General features: G+C 42.0%; 1 protein-coding gene across 1 annotated transcript in view; it reads left to right on the forward strand.

The window, feature by feature from the left end:
• The window catches only part of RALGAPA2 (Ral GTPase activating protein catalytic subunit alpha 2), a 186195-nt gene that overhangs the window by 22671 nt on the left and 140903 nt on the right, over nt 1-22621 (forward strand). Inside the window, exons 6-16 of the mRNA XM_056862277.1 lie at nt 1492-1669; nt 3156-3271; nt 3969-4107; nt 5926-6125; nt 6281-6505; nt 11204-11391; nt 14033-14156; nt 16835-16983; nt 20059-20170; nt 20632-20869; nt 22064-22228. Coding sequence (XP_056718255.1) covers nt 1492-1669; nt 3156-3271; nt 3969-4107; nt 5926-6125; nt 6281-6505; nt 11204-11391; nt 14033-14156; nt 16835-16983; nt 20059-20170; nt 20632-20869; nt 22064-22228 — 1834 coding nt within the window. The remainder of the gene's footprint in view (nt 1-1491; nt 1670-3155; nt 3272-3968; nt 4108-5925; nt 6126-6280; nt 6506-11203; nt 11392-14032; nt 14157-16834; nt 16984-20058; nt 20171-20631; nt 20870-22063; nt 22229-22621) is intronic.

The raw sequence follows: 22621 nt of genomic DNA on the forward strand, positions 1-22621 counted from the left end.
GTGTCAGAGGCTTTGATACCATGAGAAGAATACTCTATAGATTTTAATTTCAAAAGAGTCCATTGCGCCAGAAAATTCTTGCAATCTAAGTGCACAACTGTAATTGAAACATTTCTGGGAATATTACTTAAGCAGGCTTGCTAAACTCACCCCTATGAACCATGGCAGACAAACCTAACATTGCATGAGAATGCAGTGCTGTTATTGTTTGGGATTGTTCAACACTGCTTTGAAGGAAGGGGTGAAATTGGCAGCGGTTCAATATGCAGCCTAAGCTCCAAGTGGAGAAATCCTCAGTATGTTGGTGCAAGGCGAACCGAGAGGATAATAGTAGACTCTGTGGAAGTATCAACTCTCAACAGTCTATTTCCCAACCAGAGCCTGCTTCCAAATTGCATCTGCATGTTTGCAAACAGGTGTGGTCAAGTGTGTGTTAGAGGCAATTTGCTCCAACACAGGGAATCAGTGGGGGTTACCACACTTTGTATTCCCAGCGATGTATTAAGAGTTTGAAAATGTTATAAAAAACATCGCTTTAAAAGGGTTTTTGGATACCACGGCTTATAAATGGTTGGAAGACGTCCTCACAGCTAAAGGGGCCAAAATGCGAACAGTATTTTTTATAATGTTTTCAAACTCTTAATACATCGGTGGGAATACATAGAAAGTGCGAACAATATTTTTTATAACATTTTCAAACTCTTAATACATCGTTGGGAATACATGTGCGGTAACCCCCTTTGTTCTGCTGCCTCCTAAAAAGACTTTGTCATTGCATGCAAAATCGGTCTTGTATTGCATGTCTTTCAGTGTAAGTTTCCATTGACCCGTGCCTGTCATATTAAAGTATCTTGTTTGGTTGTCATGACCTGTGTTCAGGATTTATATGATTGTGTTTTTCTTACACTTCATAATATTTCATGATCACAACAACAGTAGATAAAAGCTTGAGTCCCTCCTGTTTATTAGTAAAGTGGGAATGTTGTGTATTAGACATGCTGGGTGGGAAAACAAGCTGGAAATCCAGACCTGCCTGCCACTGGGATCTCACTGCAAGAGTCAAGATTCCTTTTACGCAATATACTCCTATTGCAATAACATTCCTTCAAGCTAAGTGCCTAGCCACATATTAGCATTTGCAGCTAAAAAAAAAAAAAAAGGTTCTTCCCTCACATGATTCAGTACTGGACATGCCACGTTCCTTTGAGGTAGCCAAGACACTTTCTCATTGTCCCGGGCTTTCTCTTCCTTTCCTTATCTGAGTATGTTCCTAGGACAAGGGAAATTCCTCCTTCTCACCTTCTGCCAATGAGGCAGCATACACCTGAGCATACCTGGATTGTCTTCCTCTTCCCTTGAACCTGGGAAAAGAGAATCTTTTGTATACTTTTCAAGCATCTATCTCTACCTGGAGCAGATTTGTTATTTTCTCAGCAGTATTGGTCTTTGTCATTTCATATGGGGTTGCTTTCTATTTTTTTCCCTTTTTAGATAAGATGCGAAGGAATCAGATTGTTTCTCCTCTGGCTGCAAGCTCTCCAGACAAATTGTGCAGAAGAGCAGCTGTTAATCTTTGCCTGCCTTGTTCCTGGTTTTCCTGCAGTGATGTCATCAAATGGTCCATGTACACTGGATACCCTCATTAGCCCACCTCTCAACTTGCCAGATGGTTAGTAGTTGCTTTTTGTAGAGTTTCTGTCAAGATTTTAGGTTGGGGCAGTTACTGATAGGTTTTAATACACCCATAAAGAAGGATTAATCAAATCGGACAAACTCTCTCTCTCTCTGGATTTGAACTGATTAAGGGTAGTTGCTCGCATTATAAAACAGGTAGACCATTTCTGGCTATGGGAGCCCTCTTTCTGCCTGAAAAAACATGTGTGGTGTCTAATAATCTTCCCTGCCACTTGAAGAGCTGATCCTTTTTGCACCCATCTGCCTGACAGATGGGTGGAGCAACCAGTCCTTCATAATAATCTGTTGCATATGGCTGGTTTGTGGGGACCATTTTGAATTGTGTTCAGGGGAAACTCCTGGTAATTCTAACTTAACTCTTGAACATAGCATTGCCTCTCTGCTCACTTACATCTGATCACCAAGCTTCATTGTAGAAGTTGTATGGCTGACAGATTTCTGCAGACCTGCTAATGGAAAATACACTGGGGTGACAGCAGCTAGCGTCACGTTAGCAAAAAAAATGGAAGTCAGAAGAATGCCCAGATATAGAGGATTGGAAGAATAAATTAGCAGAATATGTGGTGATGGCAAAATTGACAAATTATGTGAATAGAAGACTAACTGAAGAGTTTCTAGATAAATAAAACTCTACTGCATCTACTCCTCTCAAAACTTGGAGTGAGGGGAAGGGTTGGACCCAAGATGAAATTTTAGATTAATTAAGATTATTTGTTTTGTTTAATGTCTGGATATTATAAATACGGTATTATAAATATGAAGCAGTTTATAAACTAACAAAACATTTGCATTATTGTATTTTGGATATAGATTACATAGAAATTAATGGTATAATGGGATAGAAATATAGAAAGTATAGAAATGACTGTAGAAATATAATAGTTTATATATTTGATATACTGTATGTCTAAAAATGAAATATTATCTAATGTTATAACATGGGTTTATCAATGACCATATAGATGGTGGTGGTTAGTTATCTTGTCTTAAGCATGTTAGATCAATTTTATGTGTAGTAGCAATCTCAGTGTTATCTATATATTTTTGTTTATTCTTGTTATTTTTTGTATTTTTCTATTATTTTTAAAAATAAAAATATAAAGCAGGAAGATACACTGGGGTAGATCCAGCTGTCCTCCGAGTAGCCCTCCTTGAGCCTAGGGAGCCTTCCTCTGACTTAAGTGGCTTTTAGATTGGAAGGAAGGCTTCAAACTTGAGCCAAAGGTGGAGTATAAATATTTTAATAAAACAAATTTTCTCAGTGGAGTGGTAGGATCCACACTAGTATGTCTGGGTGTACATACATATCTCAGACTTTAAAGAAATTGAGAGATATGTTTAGTCATACATTCAGTATCATTGGAAAGTACACCTATTGGTGGTTTACTCTGGCAAGTGCTAGGCAATTACATTGAGGATGGAGTTGAAGTGGTAATGCCATTGTGTGTTAATTCTTTTAGCAAAGATTTATCCTGAGGAAATAACGCCTCTTCTGCCACAACCTGTGGGTGAAAAAATGGTGGAGGACTCAACTTGCTACTTTCTTCAGATATTGTTAAAATACATGGTAATCCAGGTGAGTATACATGATGCAGACTCACTTCATTAGCACTGACTGGCCCCAAAGCATCTAATTTGTCTGAATGGCTCCTTTTCCCCATACAAACCTGTCAGTAGAAATCATCCACTTGGGCCTTCCCCTGGCGGCTTGCATTTGAATGTTCAGCATGTATGTACCAGAGGCTGAGGCTGAGCCCTACTTGTTGAAACCCCTCCACCAGTGTTCATCTGCCACCACCTTTGTCAGTATGTCTCATTTGTGTATGCTTTTAAGAGTTGACTCTTCTATTTCCCTTTTTTAACCTGGCTGTTGCCTTCTTAAACTATTTGTTTTGTCCTGATACTTTAACTGTTGTTCGTGTTAATGTGTGTGCTTTGACTTAAAGCTCTGGGTAACTTGGGACTTTACACTTCAGACCTTTTCCTTCTCCTCTTTGCTCCAACATGACATCTGATCAAAAGTATAATTTTCCTGTGCACCAAATTTAAAGATGTGTTTTTCATGTCTCCCCCACCATAATGGTGTTCACCTGGCAGTTCATCAGAATCTCATTATTTTTCATTTTTATTATACTGCATATTTGTATGGGTTTTAATCTATTACCCAGTTTGAGATCTAGAGATGGGATAAGGTAGAAATGGTATTTTAAAAAGAATGAACGTTAAACATTTTAGTATATAATTATGACAAACCTATCTTAATTCTTGTGAAGGCTGCAAGCTTGGAATGGAAGAATAAGGAGAACCATGATACTGGCTTTAAGTTTCTATTTGCCTTGTTCCGACAGTATTATCTTCCTCATTTATTTCCATCTTTTACAAAACTAACCAACCTGTACAAACCTGTGCTTGGTAAGTATTCATTATTTTTAATCATTTGAATCAATATGAAAGACTTTTTCTGTACCATAAATATACCTCTTTACACCAATAGGAGCATGTTTTTTTTCCCCTTGGCAGAGTATAAGTTACTCAGCTCTAGTTCAGCTCCCCAGTTGCTAATATGTTGATCTTGATTCAGAAAGTCTAGAAAGCGGAGGAAAATAGCAGACGTTCATTTTCAGAGATGCTCAAGCCTGTACATAATGTTCTGTGTGGATGCAGTAGAGCTCCACTTTGCAGGAGGATTCAGTCTCCATTTCTGAAATGGTGCATCAGTCTATTTTTCCCAGCAGTGATCGGGGGAAGGATGCTCTGTCCACTGTGCAGCCCTGTCTCCTACAGGAGCGCTGTTCATACTGCCAGTCCCTGGCTGAGAGTCCCGTTCCTTCATTTGTGCTCCTGCACTGCTGCTCAGCTAGGAAGGCGCATTGCAGACTCTCTTTCAGCATGGTTAACGGTCAGCGAACACTGCTGAATCTTGTGGGAATGTGGTTTCTTAGAATCATGGAATCATAGAGTTGGAAGGGACCGCCAGAGTCATATAGTCCTTGACACGGGTGCCAACACCACATTTCAAAGGAATCTTATTTTCTTCTTATCAGCTTTCTTCACTGTCCAGCTTTCACACCCATACATAGTAATAGGGAATACGATGGCATGAATTAATCTAGTCTTGGTGGCCAGTGACACATCCTTACACTATCTTATAGATAAGAATAATTATTGAGTTTAGCCAGGATTCCGGAATGAAACCATGATGATTAATAGTTGTGAACACCTTGGCTAGCAAATGTGACCACCAGTCTGAGTTTTTTTTGAAAATTTCTCCTGGAAGATCTTTATAGTACTCCCTGTAAGTGAAGGATCCCAAGGAGATCTGAGGAGTGCCTGCCAGGATGCTGGCACATCCCTGGAACATCGGAAAGCTCTTCTCATTTGGGTTGGAAAATGCCAGTGGCAACTCTTGCAGGTTACCTGTCACTTGTTGCTAGAGCATGCCAGGAGGGTTAAGCAGACAGCATCTCAGCAGATTCTCAGTGGAAGAGAACATTAGATCAACAATGCTTGCAAAAAATTACTAGTGTGATTTGGCACATAGGTGGGATCAGAAAGATGCATCTAACTGATTAAGAATTAGGCTGTGACACTAAGCTCATTTATGGGAGCAAGTTTGAGTTCATTGATGACATTTACTCCAAATAAACAAGTTTGGGTATGGGATTCATCTTGCAACAAGTTTACTCAGCAGCCAGTTCCCCTGATGTCAGTGAAATATATACCTAAGTAAAATCCCATGGGATTGCAGCCTTTGCCTATAACCTTAGCAATCATGAAGCTTAATCTTGACTAAAAGATAAACGGAGAAGAAAATCATAGTTCATTATTTATAAAATAGCTGGGAGATGGAATGCTGGAAAATTTGAAGGGTGTTACAGGACTGCATCATCTTGCACCTGCAAATTGTGACTCTTTTTCCTTAGGTTGGATTGAACTCGCAATGTAAAGTAACTCATCAAATGTTTCATTTCAGAGCTGTACATAATGTATGTGTATTTTTTTTTACTGTAAACTTCACTGTATGATTTCCCTTTTAATGCCAATAAAGGCTTTCATATTCGTATGTGTAATGGTTTATATACCATTGGAACTGTAATAAATTTAAGGGTAGTGCTTACTCTGAGTAACTGATTTCATTGTTTCCACTGAGTTGAAAGGTTACATCCTGAACTTCCATTCATATTAGGTCAGGGTTTTTAGATAAAATATTTCCTGTTTTGTGTTTTGCAGATATCCCTGGCCTGCGACCCAAGCCGGCATATATTAGTACAACTTGTAACAATGAAAATGTCTATACGACAAAAATCCCCTACATGGCTGCTCGTGTAGCTTTTATTAAATGGCTAGTGAACTTTTTTCTGGAGAAAAAGTATTTCACAGCAATACAGAACTCAAAAAACGGAGGAGAGGTTTTGCCCAGAATCATTCAAGTATGTTCTAAATTCATTCATTTATTTTCAGATAACCCTAATTTGTCTTTGTTGTGAGTTCCATCCTGGCTTAAGGTTTGCCTGATGTTACTGCCGGCTTGGTGGTACAAGTTAATCAACGTATTTTCCTTCTTCCTATCTTGCTTGTATTGAAGACTGTGGGTGGCACAGGGCAAGATAAAAACCCTGAAGTGCAGAACAGCATCCCATCAGATCCGGAGAAAAGCCATTCAAACCACAGCCTCTTACCCGAGAGGCGGCTCAGCGATTCCAGCGTCTGCAGCATCGAAGAGCAGCATCGGGCTGTGTACGAGATGGTGCAGCAGGTTCTCCTGTCTACACGGGGCTACATCAATTTTGTCAATGAAGTGTTTCGCCAGGTTAGTGTTGGGTCTGTGCAGTTGTATGTGTACTGTAGTGTGTTGTGTTCCAGCAAGAAGGTTTAAAACCTTGTGTCTCTCCAAAGTTCAGTGGGTTACCTTAGAGCAGTTACTGTTTCTCAGCCTCTCACTTGTTGCTTGTCTAGAGTTAGGATAGGAAGTAGAGTTGTAAAGCTGGATGCTTACTAAGAGTCAAGGTAGTCTCAGGGAAGCAATTATGAGACCTTTCCTGACAAAGGCATCCCAGGCGAGGTGCTCACATTTGTGATGGCAACATAACTTTAGACTGTCTTGCCTGAGACAGTTTATTTAGACCTGTTTAAATCAGATTCAGGGCTAGTTTTGGGACTGAAATTATCTTGGTCACTGGTCACCCTAATTGCTGGTCTTTTGCTGATTCTTCTGGACCTCTCCATGACTTGTGGTATGCTTCTGGTTAGAGTTGCCTCATACTTCAATGGTTCTATTCCTACCTAGCTGGTCACTTCTTACAAGGGTCTGTTTTGTTCCCTGTGCTGTTTAACATCTATATGAAACTTCTGAGGAAGCTTGTCTGGGGGTTTGCAGATGATGCGCAGGTGTGTAAGTTCCTAACAACTGATGCAGGTGGGTCTGTGGATGTCCTGAAAAGTGGTTGGGAAGGTTGAGTGCCAATAAAATGAATCCCAACCCAAACAAGACAGGTAGAATTCTTGAAGCAGAACTGCTCAGGGAACAATGAGTCAGCCTGTGCTGGAAGGGATTGAACAGTTATTGTTGTGAGATGCCCTCAATAAATGAATATCAAGCGCAATTCTAAGTATGAGCACTCAGTATCTAAACAGAATTATTTCCAATGTTCAGGGAATGTCATAACCTTCTAGTTTGATAGTTGATTCTAGTTTCTCACAGTACGGTTAATTTTGAACATTTCTAGCCTAGGCTGTCTACTAAATTTGATATCTGGGGTAGCTTAAAACTTTGGAGTATAGTTAAAACAATAAACATTAAAATAACAATAACTAAATTTAAAAATAGCATTAAGTTAAAACAAAACCTACATAGACTACGAGCATAACACACTAAAACATAACACACTCCTATTGATATTGTGTGTGTGTGCACCTCTGGTGCTAAAAGCACAGAAGACTGCACTAGACATATGAGAGGTGGGAGGGACATTCTGTCATCAGGGTGCCACAAGAGAGAAGCCTGGTCTTACTTTAGCAGAAGAGCAACAGCGCTTCTGAAGAGATCCTTAAATAGTTGCATTTTCCTGGGCAGTAGGAGATGGGAAAGGAGGCAAGAGGAGAGCATGTTTCAGCAGAGGTGTACTGGTTGGACAGTATCCTTATCAGGCACCAATCTTCCCACCAGACAGATCCTCTGCATGGCACTCCTGCCTCCTGCCAACCAATGCACCATCTCACTGGCTTGGGGAACCGCTGTCTTGCTCTGTAGAAGAGTGAGCCTCGTTAGTGTGGACTGCTTGTTCTCTGGGGCTCTGCCTGCTTGGCTAGGTCAAGGGTTTTATTTGCAATGACTGTAAGGCCAAGTGGATGGAGGGGAGAGGCAGAGGCTCATCTGCAGAGTTGAAGACATCTTCCGAGTTGGCACACTGAAAGAAGCTGCCTGCTGTCAGGGAAGAAGGAAAAGGCAGGCTGGGCTGCAGAGCTGGTAAGTGTGTTGGTGGAATAGAGGCAGAGGCCTGTGCTTTGCCTTGCTAATGTGGTAGGAAGGGAATAGAGGGAGAGGTTTAAGGCTCTCCCTAACATTTTAAGAGAGCATGGGAGAAAGAGAAAAACCTTTTCAGAGTGAGACCACTGCTCTGTGACTCACCATGGCCTGCTCTGACCCGTGACAGTTTTCCAGGGTCTCTGGCAGAGAGCGTGAGTAGAGCCTGCTAGATCAGAACAGTGGTCCCTCTAGACCAGCAACATGTTTTACACACCAGCCAGCCAGTTGCTCTGGAAGGCCATACGAACAGGGCATAGAGGGAGCTGCCTCCCAGGCTTAGTATTCAGAGGTTTTCTGCCTCTGTAGATGGAGGCTCCCTTCAGTCACCGAAGCTAATAGCCTTGGATGGACCTCTCCTCTACGAATCTGTCTAACCCTCTTTTAAAGTTGACTGTGCTTGTGGCCATCACTACCTCCAGGGCCTGCCACTGAGGATCTTCTTTTAAAAAAAAAACATTAAGCTGTTGAACTGGTTATTGATCCCAGCACCTTCTGCATGCAAAGCTTGTGCCATAATACTGAGCTACGGCACTTCTCCCAAATCACTGGTTCTCAAACCTTTTGAAGTGGGACCTACTTCTAAATTTTATTTTTCAGGATTAGTTTGCAACTCGCTCCACACTACTTTCCTGCAATATACCTCAGGCATCTCATGTTTGTAAACACTGAATAAAAGGTAAAGGTCCCCTGTGCAAGCACCAGGTCATTCCTGACCCATGGGGTGACGTCACATCCCGACGTTTCCTAGGCAGACTTTGTTTGCGGGGTGGTTTGCCAGTGGCTTCCCCAGTCATTTTCCCTTTACCCCCAGCAAGCTGGGTACTCATTTTACCGAACTCAGAAGGATGGAAGGCTGAGTCAACCTGAAACGGACTTCCGTTGTGATAGAACTCACGTCATGAGCAGAGCTTTTGACTGCAATACTGCAGCTTACCACTCTGCGCCACGGGGCTCTTATAAAACACTGAATAGGTTTATATTTTATTTTTCATGTTGAGTATTTGTAAATCGACAGTACTGAGCAACAGGCTGTATTTCATGGCAGTTTCCCGCATTATACAGAGGCAAACCCCAATTTGCAGTTGAGCCTCCAAGACGCTCCTCTCCCACTGTGAGAGTCTCGATCAGCAAGGCTGATTCTGGAACCCTAGGCAGATCATGAGAGGGAGGGCAGGAAGGATTTTATCAGTGTTAGCTCTCATGGCCCTTTCTTACACGCCCAGGGTGGCCAATCGCAACTTTGAGGTCAGGAAGCAAATTTCCTCCAGGCCAGATTGGCCAGGGATCCTGAAGGATTTTTTTTTTTTTTTTTTTTGCTATCTTCTGGGCATGGTGTAGGGATCACTGGTGGGGGGGGGGGGGCAGTTGTGAATTTCCTACATTGTGCAAGGGGTTGGACTAGATGACCCTAGAGAACCTTTCCAACTCTATGATTCTATGATCCACTTTTGGATCCTGACCCACAATTTGAGAACAACTGCCCTGGGTTTATGCAGGTGAGAGTAAAATAAATAATACAGATCTTCTGTGTTATCTGTGAACAGAGCTGGATTTCTAGAAAAAGCAAGAAGAAGGATTGGAGCTGGATTTTTAAAAAGTGTATAGCTTTCTAGACAAGGAAAATTAATGGGCTGGGATATTGTTAGCTGGTCCTAGTTAGGCTGCCCTCCTCTGACACAAAGGTAAATTGCAGTAATTTAACTTCATATTTATATGGTTGCACGCAGAGAGCCACAAACTTCTGAGGGACTTGCATTCAGGCTTCCTTCCTCTTTCATGAGGTCTGTTAGTCACCTTGAGTACATGGATCTCCTGGCAGGATAGGAAAGTCCCCGTGTCATAAAGTGTGCATGTGGGTGATTTTGCCATCAAGTCACAGCTGACTTATGGTGACCCTGTAGGGTTTTCAGGGCAAGAGATGTTGGAGGTGGTTTGCCATTGTCTGCCTTCGCGTTGGCTGAGAGAGTTCAGAGAGAACTGTGACTGGCCCAAGGTCACCCAGCAGGCTTCATGTACAGGAGTGAGGAATCGAACCCGGTTCTCCAGATTAGAGTCCACCACTCTTAATGGAATTGTAAGGTTACGCCACTTCTTCTGCCACTTGTTATGGAGTGGCTGTTTGACTTGCTTTACAGCATTAAATTTACATGGAGATCCTTTGGATCTAGCAGAGGGTTAATGTGGGCAGAAGGGGTTTCCATCCATGGGGGGCCACTTTATTACTCCTTTCTGTTTCAGTCCCAAATACCCCCCTCCACTGCTGCTCGTGGGGGAGAAGGGACCCAAGAACAGCACCAGGGGGAGGAGTCAGAAGTCCACAGTGGAAATCCCCCCCCCTTCCGCCTTCAGAAATCCTTCATGGGATCCAAGCCCTTATGTCTGTCTACATAATGCTGCTGTGCTCAGTGTGAGTTACTCCCAAATCTGCTTAGAATTGCCATCTAATTTGTACATGGCTTGTTCTGATTTTAATGATTGTCATAGTCTTGTATATTTCACTTAAATGAATATTCACCCTGTTGTGCAGATTCAATATATAAAAAATTACAGTACTAGCTTTTTTCATTGCTTAGTTCCAAGGAATATTCCAAAGGGTTGAGGTGTTAACAGATAAAGCAGGCTGTGCATTTTTGAGGCTTAATCTTCTGTTCCTCTTAATTCATTATTCTACAAAAAAAAAAAAAGCCCTATTTTACTTCCTCTCATTCGGTATTTCTCACCATCTCTGGCTTGCTTATCACATTATTTTCATGTAAATGACATTCCATTTTCTTTAAGGTTGCAGTTTATTTGCATATTAGCAGGGTGGGTTAAAGTGGTGACATGCCTAAGAAAAACTCCCCCCATGCATACTTTAGGCAGTGTAGATTCTGCCTTGATAGAAGAGGCTGCCATAAATAATCCACAGTGTGCTTTCCGTCTTTACTGGTACACAGTTTTATTTCCTTGACATGTCACTCAGGCTTCCTGTCAACATTTTAGGCTTTTTTACTGCCTTCATCAGAGATATCGTCAACAGAGAAGGTAGTGAAGGTCTACAGGAAGTGGATACTGCAAGAAAAGCCCGGGTTCATGGAGGAGCCAGATGTGAAGGACACTGTTGAAGAGGATGAGAGCATCTTGGATCCTTCAGCAGCAGAGACAGATGGCAAACATGTATGCTACTGTTCATTACTAAATAGGTAGAAAGTTTATGATGTGTACTCCTTGGGATTTACAAACAGCCTTGTGATCTGTGACTGTTGTCCAAGTTAGCAACAGGGAGTAGTAGGCAAGACAACACATGAGACTTAACAGTGCAATCCTCTGCAGAGTTAAACCAGTCTAAATCCATTAAAATCAGTCCGCTTGGACTAGAGTAACTCTGGTCTATATAGGATTGCACTGTAAGTTTGCGATGTTTTGGTATGGTTAAATGTGCTCCTGTTCTGCTCCTCTCACCCCCACTAGCCTCTCTCACTCTCCAATGAATCTACCTTAGGCTGCTATGCATTCTTTCTTTTAGAAGCTTTGCTACCTCTCCAAAAGTCAATAGGACCCCATCATCGGATGCTTAGAACATAGAAAAGAGGGTGTTATGAAGTTGCATAAAGACTTGGCATTGCTCTGATGCTTGACTGGCACAGGAAACTGTTCTGCCCCTTTTGGATTTTCATTTACAGTGACTGAATAGCCAGCAATTCTGCAAGTTTTATCTTTTAAGTTTTTTCTTTAAGAAATCTGTGATTTTATGAAATTATGTGGAACAAATATTGAAATTTTTGCGTAACAAGTTGTGCTTTTATTTTGGGTTCAGGGTGCTGTCTGTAAAGAACTCTCCTTTTACAAGTTAACGTTTGGCTACAGCAGCACTTAAATTGCATATATTATGCATACCTATAAATACATAATAGCACACTCAAGATGGTTTTATTAGGGTTAGATATGGAAACGGAACTTAAGATCCACATAAGTGGAATGTTTTAACTTAGAATTCATAATTTTCTTACCAGTTAATTTCTACTTGTAATAGAAATATAGATGTATGCCCCCCTTTTTAACACAGAAACATAGAGCTGAAAGGAACCTCAAGGGTCATCTAGTCCAGCCCCCCTGCACTACACAAGAAATTCACAACTACCTCCCCCCCCCCTCTCCCGGTGACCCCACCGAATGCCCAAAAGTGGGCAAAAACCTTCCAGGATCTCTGGCCAGTCTGGACTGGAAGAAAATTCCTTCCTGACATAATTAAACAAAACTTCAATGCATCATGTAGGTTTGGAATATAAAAAGTTACAGGGCTAGTTTGTTCAGTCAAGGAGGGGTTTTCTAAGGATTGCTGGACCTTCTTTCATAGTTGCCACAGTTACTGCAGCAGAGACTGGGCTGTATTCTTAAACCAAACAAGTCCAAAATGGGACAGTAGGCCCAGTGTTACGTTACCCTACTGGAAACATCAGAAACACATAATTTGTGCATAAGACCAACATAATTCCCATTGCTAGCGTACAATTCTGTGCTTATTAATATGACACTGGTAGATAGGGTGAATATCTGTGAACCCATTTGTTTGTCCCCGGTATATGATTAGAAGAAGCAGATCTTACTGAAGATTTGCAGATGGTCTGTCAGAGGTAATCTCTAATACGATAGGATAAGAAATCAACATTTCATGCATCTTACCGCACTGAAAGAATATTAATTAGTATTTAAAGGATAATAAAACTATTTTAATACCGTGTTAATGTGCAGTATTCCATGAGTAATTTCCTTCTATAATGTCAACTCCCAGGTACAAAATATCTAATTTGCAAAATGGCCCCATCTGTCATTGGGCAGGTTCACTCATGAACACACATGAATCTGCCTTATACTTAATCCGACTATTAGTCAGTATTGTCTATTCAGACTGGCAGAGGCTCTCCAGGGTCTCAGGCTGAGGTCTGTCATGTCACTTACCACCCACTCCTGTGATTGAACCTGGGACCTTCTGCTTGCCAAGCAGCTGCCCTACCACTGAGCCACAGCCCCTCCCCATTTGTATGGGAGTAGGCAGTCCTTAAGGTGTGCAGGCAGCATATGATGGAGGCAGCTGTTTCTGAATGGGAGAGATGCGTGTAGAACCTATGTACAGTGGCACTGCTATAGTGGTGCTGACATGCATAGGTTCCATGATATTGGCCAAAAAGTTGCCATAAGAACATTTGTATGTTTCAGACCTTGACAGACATCTTCGTCAGAAAAAAATATGGAAGCTGCTAAGCCCCACAGGTTCTATCAAGTTCAGTCCTACTGCTTGGGGCGGGACTGGGGGGACAGCTTGCTCTCTTGGTGCCAGGTGTATTCTTTTAGGTTACAGCCGCATGTTTGAGAATCTCTGTTGTTTGCTAAGGTCATAAATGGTACTGGGTTTCTTGAGCCTTCTGTTAAAGTCCTCCTTAGCACTGTTGTTAGGACTTGGTGAGCTGGATACAACTTTTTCAGTCAGTTCTGGGGCTTTGTTAATTTGGGGGGAATTCTTGAAGTAACAAGGATACTGCTTGGGGGGTGCTGCAGTATGAAAGATCTTTTCCATGGTGCTCACAGGAGGGCAGCAACACCTAAACAGGTCCCCGTTAACCCTGGTTTTGTTGGGGGGTATAGCTCTGTATGCTTGCTTGATATCTCATCAAATCTCAGAAGTTCAGCAGGGTCAGCCTTGGTTAGTAATCGGATGGGAGACCACCAAGGAATGCCGGGGCTGTTTTCATTTCGGTTACAGTTTATACCTTTGTATCTTCATGATACCCAAACTTACCAGCATGTGTTGATGACTGTTTTTTGAAAGCTTACATCTGGACATAAAAGGTCCTCCAGTTGGGGACGAACCCACTCCTTCTCTAGTGCTGTTAGCAGAGGATGCATCTTGGAAGATGAGAACAAGAACATTAAAGCCGGTGTTCAAGCTACGCTACAGGTAAGCTGTTCATGGGGAAGAAGACACATTTAGATTGGGCAGAGGTTTTCTAATTTTCATATCTTGTTTTTGTGTCTGAAGGTGTCTGCTTTAAACAAAGTTGACTCTTGAGCATACAGCCTCTGTTTCTTTCTAGAGAATTAGTCGGCACAAAACAAGAGCCCTGCCCCATATAGAGTCTGTCTGACTAAAATTTAAACAGAAGCATTTGGCCTTAGTCCATGTTCTGTTTTAAGCTACTAAAAATATTGGTGTTGGTAAATAACTGTTCTTGGAAAAAATGTGGTAACTTAAAATGAAACTGTATCTATCTGGCGAAGTGTGGGGGACGGTTGTGGGATTTCCATATTGGTCCAGTAAATAATGTCAACTTAACTGCTTAACATTTCCTCCCCAAGACCAAGACAGGACAATGCAATACAAAATTCCATGAAATGTTTAGCAAGTTTGTAGCATCCCTTAGGCTTTATATATACCCCTCTTTTCTCCCAAGTGGGGACCCAAATTGGTTTACAACACCATTCTCCCTGCTTCCATTTTATCCTCTAACAGTGACTCTGTGAGATAGGTTAAGCTGAGGTTAAGTGACTAGTCCAAGGTCATACGGGCAGATCATGAGAGTGAGGGCATCTTGCCCATCTTCTGAGCATGGAGTAGGGGTCATTGGGGGTGTGAGGGGGAGGTAGTTTTTAATTTCCTGCATTGTGCAGGGGGTTGGACTAGATAACCCTGGGGATCCCTTCCAACTCTATGATTCTATAAGCTTGTATGGTAGAGTGGGTATTTGCAGATCCTAGCTTGATACTCTAACCACTATACCATGCTGACTGTCTTTGCATTATGTAAATCAGTTCCATGGTTGTGGTTTGACTAGCGCAAGCTGACCTTGTTTTTTGCTTCAGTTTTGTTAGCATAATGCTGATACAAGCATTCTGAATAGCTTCCCTCTCCCTACTGGGTTACATGTTCCCTTTTTGCAGTAGATGTTCAATCTCCAGAGAATAATAATCACTGGGGCATTTCTCCTATGAAATCAGAAGAAAACCTAGGATGGAATTGCTGGGCTCAGCAAAGCGAATGTTCTGGAAGGCTTCTTATCCCCCCAATCATGGTGTGGCCAGAGAAGAAGGTGGAAATGAGGACTGCCTGTGTCAGGGGGGTCAAACATAAGCCCGCGTCTGGATGCAACCCCTTGAGAGCTCTTATCTGGCCTGCAAGCCAACTGAGGCTGCCACCCCTCTTCACTCTCAGTCTGGGCTGGTGCAGCATGGCCTGGCCCGACCAAGTGAAATTTATGTCGTATTTGGCCCTCATAACAGTTGAGTTCAACACCCCTGCCTTATATCTTACACATTCTTGCTTGACTCAACAGAGAATCTGTCCTGTTAAGGCCATGTCAAGCTGGTCATTCTCCCTCTGTTGAAAGAGCAATAGCTACACCAGCAGCCATGAACTGCATCCCTTGGAAGAACACTGCCTCCATGTATCTAATGGATACTTATACGCTCAGATTTTATATGGGTCCCAACTTTGCATCTATAAAGATAGGCGCTTGTTGGAAAGGATTCAATCCAAGTTCTTGCGAAAGATATTTGGAGTTCCACGATGTGTCCCGAACGCCCTCCTCAGATTAGAAACTGGATTCTCTTGGAGACCCATATGTGGATCCACGCAACCAATTACTGGATAAAACTCATATTTGACCTTACCGGCCTAGCGCCTCTGAAGCCAGCTGGGTGACCTTGGGCTCATCATAGTTCTCTTCGATCTCTGAGCCTCAACTACTTCATAAGGTGTCTGTTGTGGGGAGAGGAAGGGGAGGAGATTGTGAACTGGTGTGGTTCTCCTTGTAAGGTAGAGAAAATTTGCATATAAAATCCAGCTCTCCTTCTCCCTCTTCTTCTTAAGAATTTTATGTTTCTCTTCTCCTCGCAGACTCTTCCCAGAAGATAACCATCCCAAATAGCCAAATTCTGTCTTCGGATAAGTGGGCTACGTAAACGGCTAACGGAGACCCACAAATTTATTCCATAGATGGCATTACCTCCTCATTTTCTAGCTTATTGACTTAAATTTATTAATCTATTATTAATACTCTTAATCTAACTTCAGTTTCATTGCTTTTTACTGACATATGGAGCTGATCTTGTATCGAAATAAATATTGATTGATTGATACTTATGCTCTTAACTAGGAAGCAATTTAAAAAGATACTGGGAAAACAAACTACAGAAAAACATGGAGAACATTTTCAAAAGGGTACTGTTGTAATCTGTCTCTAGGAAAAACAGCAAAGGGGGAATTCAATTATTATTTTAGTAAAATACTGTAGATGATCTTAACATTATTGGAGAGGAAAGAACTATTCACAGGGTGCATTTCGGAGCCCCTGTTGTCTTGTGAAGGTCAACATGTACAGGACCTTCTACTTCTGCGAAAGTAAGTTCTGCCTGTGGTTTTGGTTCTCCAGCAAGGGTACAAAATGACAGTGGGGGGTCTAGCACATCCCAAATGGCCGGACCACATCCCATGTGGCTTTTGCTATAAAAGGATTGCTAATCTGATGGCTAATCGGCAAATGGGTTGCACAGCCCTGGGTGTGTTTGGAAAGGGTAAGCATTAGAAAGTAATTCCAAATGGAATTCATCATTTTCCCCTGTCACTTGCCATATTTTAAGGTGTTCCTGACAAACTCTGCAAATGTGTTTTTGTTGGAGCCCTGCACTGAAATACCTGCACTCTTGAAGGAGCAAGTTGATGCTTGCCGAGCGGTCTTGAGTATATTTAGACGCATGATAATGGAGCTTCCTATGAGTAAAAAAACCTGGTAAGTTCTGAATTTCTCTCTTACATGCTTAGGTGTCATAAATTAAGCTGTGGAATGACTTGCCTGAGAAGATCAGGAAGGCTTCCACTCTCCTGGCATTCTGCAAGCTGTGCAAAACTGAATTATTCAGGAGGGCATTTTTCACAGCGGTAATAGGGTGCAGAGTGGTAAGATGCAGTACTGTAGTCAAAAGCTCTGCTCACGACCTGAGTTCGATCCCAACAGAAGTCAGTTTCAGGTAGCCTTCCAAGGTCAGTAAAATGAGTACCCAGCTTGCTGAGGGTAAAGTGTAGACGACTAGGGAAGGCAATGGCAAACCACCCCGTAAACATAGTATGCCTAGTAAACATCAGGATGTGATGTCACCCCATGATTCAGTAATGACCTGGTGCTTGCACCAGGGGACTACCTTTACCTTTAATAGGGCTCTACTATAACAAAATGGATCAGAAAGATGTTTTGATAAAGGGACGGGGAACTATACTACTGTACGTGGTGTGTACTATCTGATTATACTATGTTATTTCTGTATTTAATATGTTGCATTAATATTCTTTGTTTCAGCTGTTGCAGATTTCTGTAATCCTAATCTTATTGCACTGTTTATAGGATGCTCCATCCTGCTAATTGTATTTGACTTACACTTTGTAATCCGCCTTGAGTCTCAGTGAGAAAGGCAAACTATAAATCCTGTAAATAAATAAATAAAGCCATGCAATTCAGTTGGACAGGGATCTAAATTGTTCAGCGTTTTTCATTTCAGGATTGTAAAAAATCCTTCATAAAACAGTCAGGTGAAATCATTAACATATTGCAGTAATCTTGTCGAAACACCCAGAGTTGCATCCTACCATCCACTTGCAGGAAGAGTAGTGTGTTGTCTAAGCAGATCTTTCCTGCCTGCCTTCCCCCACCCATACGTCCCCTGCAGACCCTGGAAAGCCTCTGTTGAGGTTTAAAGACCTTCCTGAACAAAAAATCATGCCGTGAAAGGGGGGGCTGCAATATGAAGGTTCCTGTGCTACTGTGAAAGAGTAAGAGGTGGGATTTCTCCCCATTTCCCACTCCTTGCAGCCCCAGTTGCTCTACAGGAGGGTCCCTGAACCCTCAGCAGGAAGGCTCTTCAAGATGTGCAGAGGATTGCTGGAGAAAGATAAGGAAGATCCCTTTATGCAAATTCCTTCCCCTCTAGAAGTGAAGTTAGTTGAAACCAGTGTTAGTGGTATTCACCAGCTCAAGCTCTTGCCACATGCAGAAGTGCCCCATTTTTCTTCTGGGAAAAAGAAATGTGTGTGGGCCTCAGAGCCCCTGCTCTGTTGGCAGGGAACACAAATGTCAAGGTGAATGATTACAGCTTGATTTTTTCTTTCTAGACCAGTGGTTCCCAAAGTGGGCACTACCACCCCCTGGGGGGCATTGGGATTACCTAGGGGGGCACTAAGAGGCAAGGGGGCAGTAGGGGGTGTTAGAGGTGGGCTCCTTCAACTGTGTTGTTGGATAGGGTAGGGGGCGCTAGGGTTGAGTTTGTGGAACCAAGGGGGCGGTGGCCCAAAAAGTTTGGGAACTGCTGTTCTAGACTAAGCAATATATGGTGCAACAAATATATTTGTGGTTTTTAAAATGAAATGTATCATAGTTTTTTTAAAAATAGAGGTTGTATAAATATTAGACTTCCAGAAGATTCTAAAGTGAATGAGAAATCTACATTTGTTGATTATACTTCATTCAAGCTAAGAGGTGGGATGCAGAGAACCATTGCTTGGGTCTTGCTGAATGTTACTTGTGCTTCTGAAAATGTAGCGCCATACTGGGCACCCTCTCATCTGAGGTAGGGGCGTCTTGGCTGGGCTTTATATGGCACTCGGGAGAGCTGTGCAGATTTACTTGGTAACCTAAGCTGTACCAGAGCTGAGTAGACATGGCAGGAGACAGACATGGGACTTACTGTTTTCACTCCTATTGAGTTCAGCAAGAGTGTTTCTACTTGCATTATGCTCATGCCAGGGCCAGGGGGGCTTCGGGTAATACCCAAGCCCAACTTATCTCCCACCTCCATGGAGCCTTGTGCTTGTACAACTATACCTGCATTTGGTTTGTGCCAGCATGGCATCAGTGGAATGTTACGGTGTCATGTCTCCTCATTGGACCAGCCTTCTTCCGAGTTATGACAGCATGGGGCTTAGTTGCTACCCTGAGTAATCTACAGACTGCCCTTGGGGTTGCACTGTAAATTACTAAAATTCTTTGGGTTTGTTTGTTAATGTTTGGTCCTACAGAAAAAAACCACTCTTACATTATGTAGGTTTTTATATGATAGATCATGCTGAAGAACCAAATATTAGCATGTAATTTAAGATTAAAATGATGCATGAAGATCACAGTGGTAATCGTAAATGGGCTTCAGGTTGTCTGTAGAAGAGTTGGTTTTTAAATGATATTGCCTTTAATATAACAACATTGTGTATCATAACATAATTCTTTGTGGTTTCCAGGTATCTTATGCAGACTCGGTCATACCCTGTTGTGTTGGTTTTATTTACTCTCCATAGCTAGTTAAGTGTTCCTTAAAATTGACCTGGAAAGTATAGGGGTCACATATTCCATGTGAAATGGTCATAAGGACATCCAGAAAAGTGTCCTGCCTGACAGAAGACATGGTTTGAACTATTCTGAGGGAGTTGTAAAGACAGATGGTATTTGGAGAGAGAATTCCCAAGTATTTAAGATGATTTGTATGTAGCTTTCCTGTATAAGAACAGTTCAAGCTTTGCCATTGTTGGTTCTTGTAGGTTATCCGGGCTGTGTGACCGTGGTCTTGGTATTTTCTTTCCTGAAGTTTTGCCAGCAGCTGTGGCCGGCATCTTCAGAGGAGTAACACTGAAGGACACTGTCCTTCAGTGTTACTCCTCTGAAGATGCCGGCCACAGCTGCTGGTGAAACGTCAGGAAAGAAAATACCAAGACCACGGTCACACAGCCCGGATAACCTACAAGAACCAATGAACTCTGACTGTGAAAGCCTTCGACAATATTTTGCCATTGTTATTTCAATGTATGATTTCCAATTCTGTCTTAGGGAGCAAATGCTACAAGTACTGCTCAGGATAACAGAAGCCGTCATGCATAAACCAAAGGATAAACAAATCAAGGACCTCTTCGCTCAAAGTTTAGCAGGGTTACTATTCCGGGTATGTCTTGTTCTTTGTTAAGGAATATAAGACTGAAACGGACTGCATAAATTGTATCTAGAAAGGAGCTGAGTAAAAATATAGTGACTCTGTATGATTCACATGCTATTGCCCCCCCCTCCCAATTAAGATATTACTTGCCTGGAAGTTTTTAACTGCAAGAACCGAATTCCTTGGATTTAACACAGGTTTGTAATTTGCTACTGATTACAATGGTTACTTTGACTTCTAGGAGAACAAGGGAAGGATATGGGGAATGATGTCTGAGTGAGGACAGGGGAACTATTGCAAGGGACTAGGATGCTCACTTTGTTTAAGCTATGTTGGGAGTGGGGTTGCAGAGCCTAAGCTATTGTGTGTGTGTGTGTGTGTAGATCTTTTCTCCAAAGGAAACAATGGATGTCAAACTATAAATTAAGTTTCCTTCCACTCCATATCCCTTTCTTCTCTCACCACCTCAGACTCTGATTGTGGCTTGGATCCGAGCAAACCTGAGCGTTTATATTTCTCGAGAGCTGTGGGATGAGTTGCTGCGTGTGCTGTCCTCCCTTACAGACTGGGAGGAACTGATAACGGAGTGGGCTAACATAATGGATTCTCTGACGTCCGTTTTGGCAAGAACAGTGTATGGAGTGGAAATGACCAATTTACCACTGGATAAGCTAAGTGAGCAAAAGGAGAAGATACAAAGAGGGAAAGGTAAACCCTGATTGGGTTGGAATTGTTGTGTGCTAAACTCTGGGAGACTTTTGACTGGCCAGCCAGATGTCAAGGCAAATTTGCCGGTCTGGCCTTGTACACTTTAAGCTGTTGCTTTAGGGCTGAACTAGACATTAAACTTTTTTGGCAAGTTGGATCTAGGTTCACCTGACTGAGCATGCTTTCCCTGCAGTTACACAACATCTGCAGGTATGTCATTTTAAAAATCAGAGGGAGCCCTTGTTGGTTTGGAACTGCAGCATGGGGGGAGGAGGGGCTACTGTCTCCTCCCAGACCACTTTCAGAAGCTGAAACAGCCTCTAGTAGGGAGTTATTTTGGTATCTTTTGACTAGCAAGTGGAGTATTCAAGCATGTGCTGTTCCAGAGTTATATAAATAGCTGTCCACTTGGATCTTGGTTAAGCTTCTCAAAATGATGCAGTTCCAAGCAGAAAAGGACTTTCTCTGATATTTAAAATGCTATGTGGCTGCAAGGAAGACGAGATGGGTCAGGGTAGTTCATCCCAGCTCATCAAAAAATGTAATGTATTGTTTGGTCCTTTTTTCTAACAATGGAGTCCAGCTTTTCTTCGTGATTTCTCTGTTTTCTTGTCTTTCCCTTCCAACTGCCACTTCCATCTACTATTCTGCTTATCTCTCTTCTGTTCCCCTGCCATCTTTACACACCACATTCCCAATGGGGGCCATTTCACTTTGGATGAATAAATCACTAACGTAATAAATCGCTAAAGTTTATGGTTAATTTTCATGATGCAAGTAAATTTGGTATATTTATTATATTTTGAAAGTAGTTTTTGAATGTACATTTCTTTCAACTAAATAAACATACAAATAGTTATACTGGGTACAGTTCACTGAGAAATTCTCTATTATGAGTCCCATTGAAATGTATTGGCACAGCAGTTAATGCTTTTCAAGTTGGTGTGGTTTGAGCAGGGAGCATCTTGGTGGATTTGTTCCCATTCTTTGAATTTCTGTCTTAAAATATTGCAAAATAATAGTTTACTTTTAGTCTCAAAGCTACATCCCTCAGAGTTCCAATTTATACAGTACCAAGGGTCCTTTCCATCTTAATATTAACAATCTAATTGAATGTGTTTGTTCTAAAATCTCCTTCTAATGACTTGCTTATATAATATTTACCTTCCCTGTAATTATTTATGTATCCGAAAGGTGGCATTTTGGAACTTCAGAAAACAGTGACCGTTGGCAGATCGTTTTCTTTAAGCTGGAAAAATCATCCAGAAGTTGTGGAACCCATGAGGTTCCGGAGCGCTACCACCTCAGGAGTGCCAGGAGTTGAGAAAGCAAGAAATGTGGTGCGACAAAGAACCACAGGTGAGCTTTAGGCAATTTCATGCTCTGCTTTCCCCATCAGAAACTAACATGTAATTGGAATGCATTTTCTGCCATTTGCCATTGGGTTTTCTGAGTGCATCAACTACCTCCAAAATTTATTTATCTTTCCCGTGGCCCCTATGTTGGCATTTGGATCTGTACCTGCCTGGCTCTGCTGCAGAACTTAGTCAAGATCTGACAGCCCCTTCCTAGAGCAGGTTTAATTACAGTTGGTAGCCCTGCTGGAGGAGAAGATACAGGGACTTGTATTTTATAAAGGAAGGTGAAGCGTTCATGGACAGAACTCATGAAACACTCTTTTGGGGAGCAATAGGAGGAGGAGAGTAAGGAATCCGAACAAATGGAGGTGCAAGCAACACAGGAGGAGGGTGC

The sequence above is a fragment of the Euleptes europaea genome, chromosome 17 (assembly GCF_029931775.1).
Source record: "Euleptes europaea isolate rEulEur1 chromosome 17, rEulEur1.hap1, whole genome shotgun sequence".
NCBI classification, from domain to species: Eukaryota; Metazoa; Chordata; class Lepidosauria; order Squamata; family Sphaerodactylidae; genus Euleptes; species Euleptes europaea.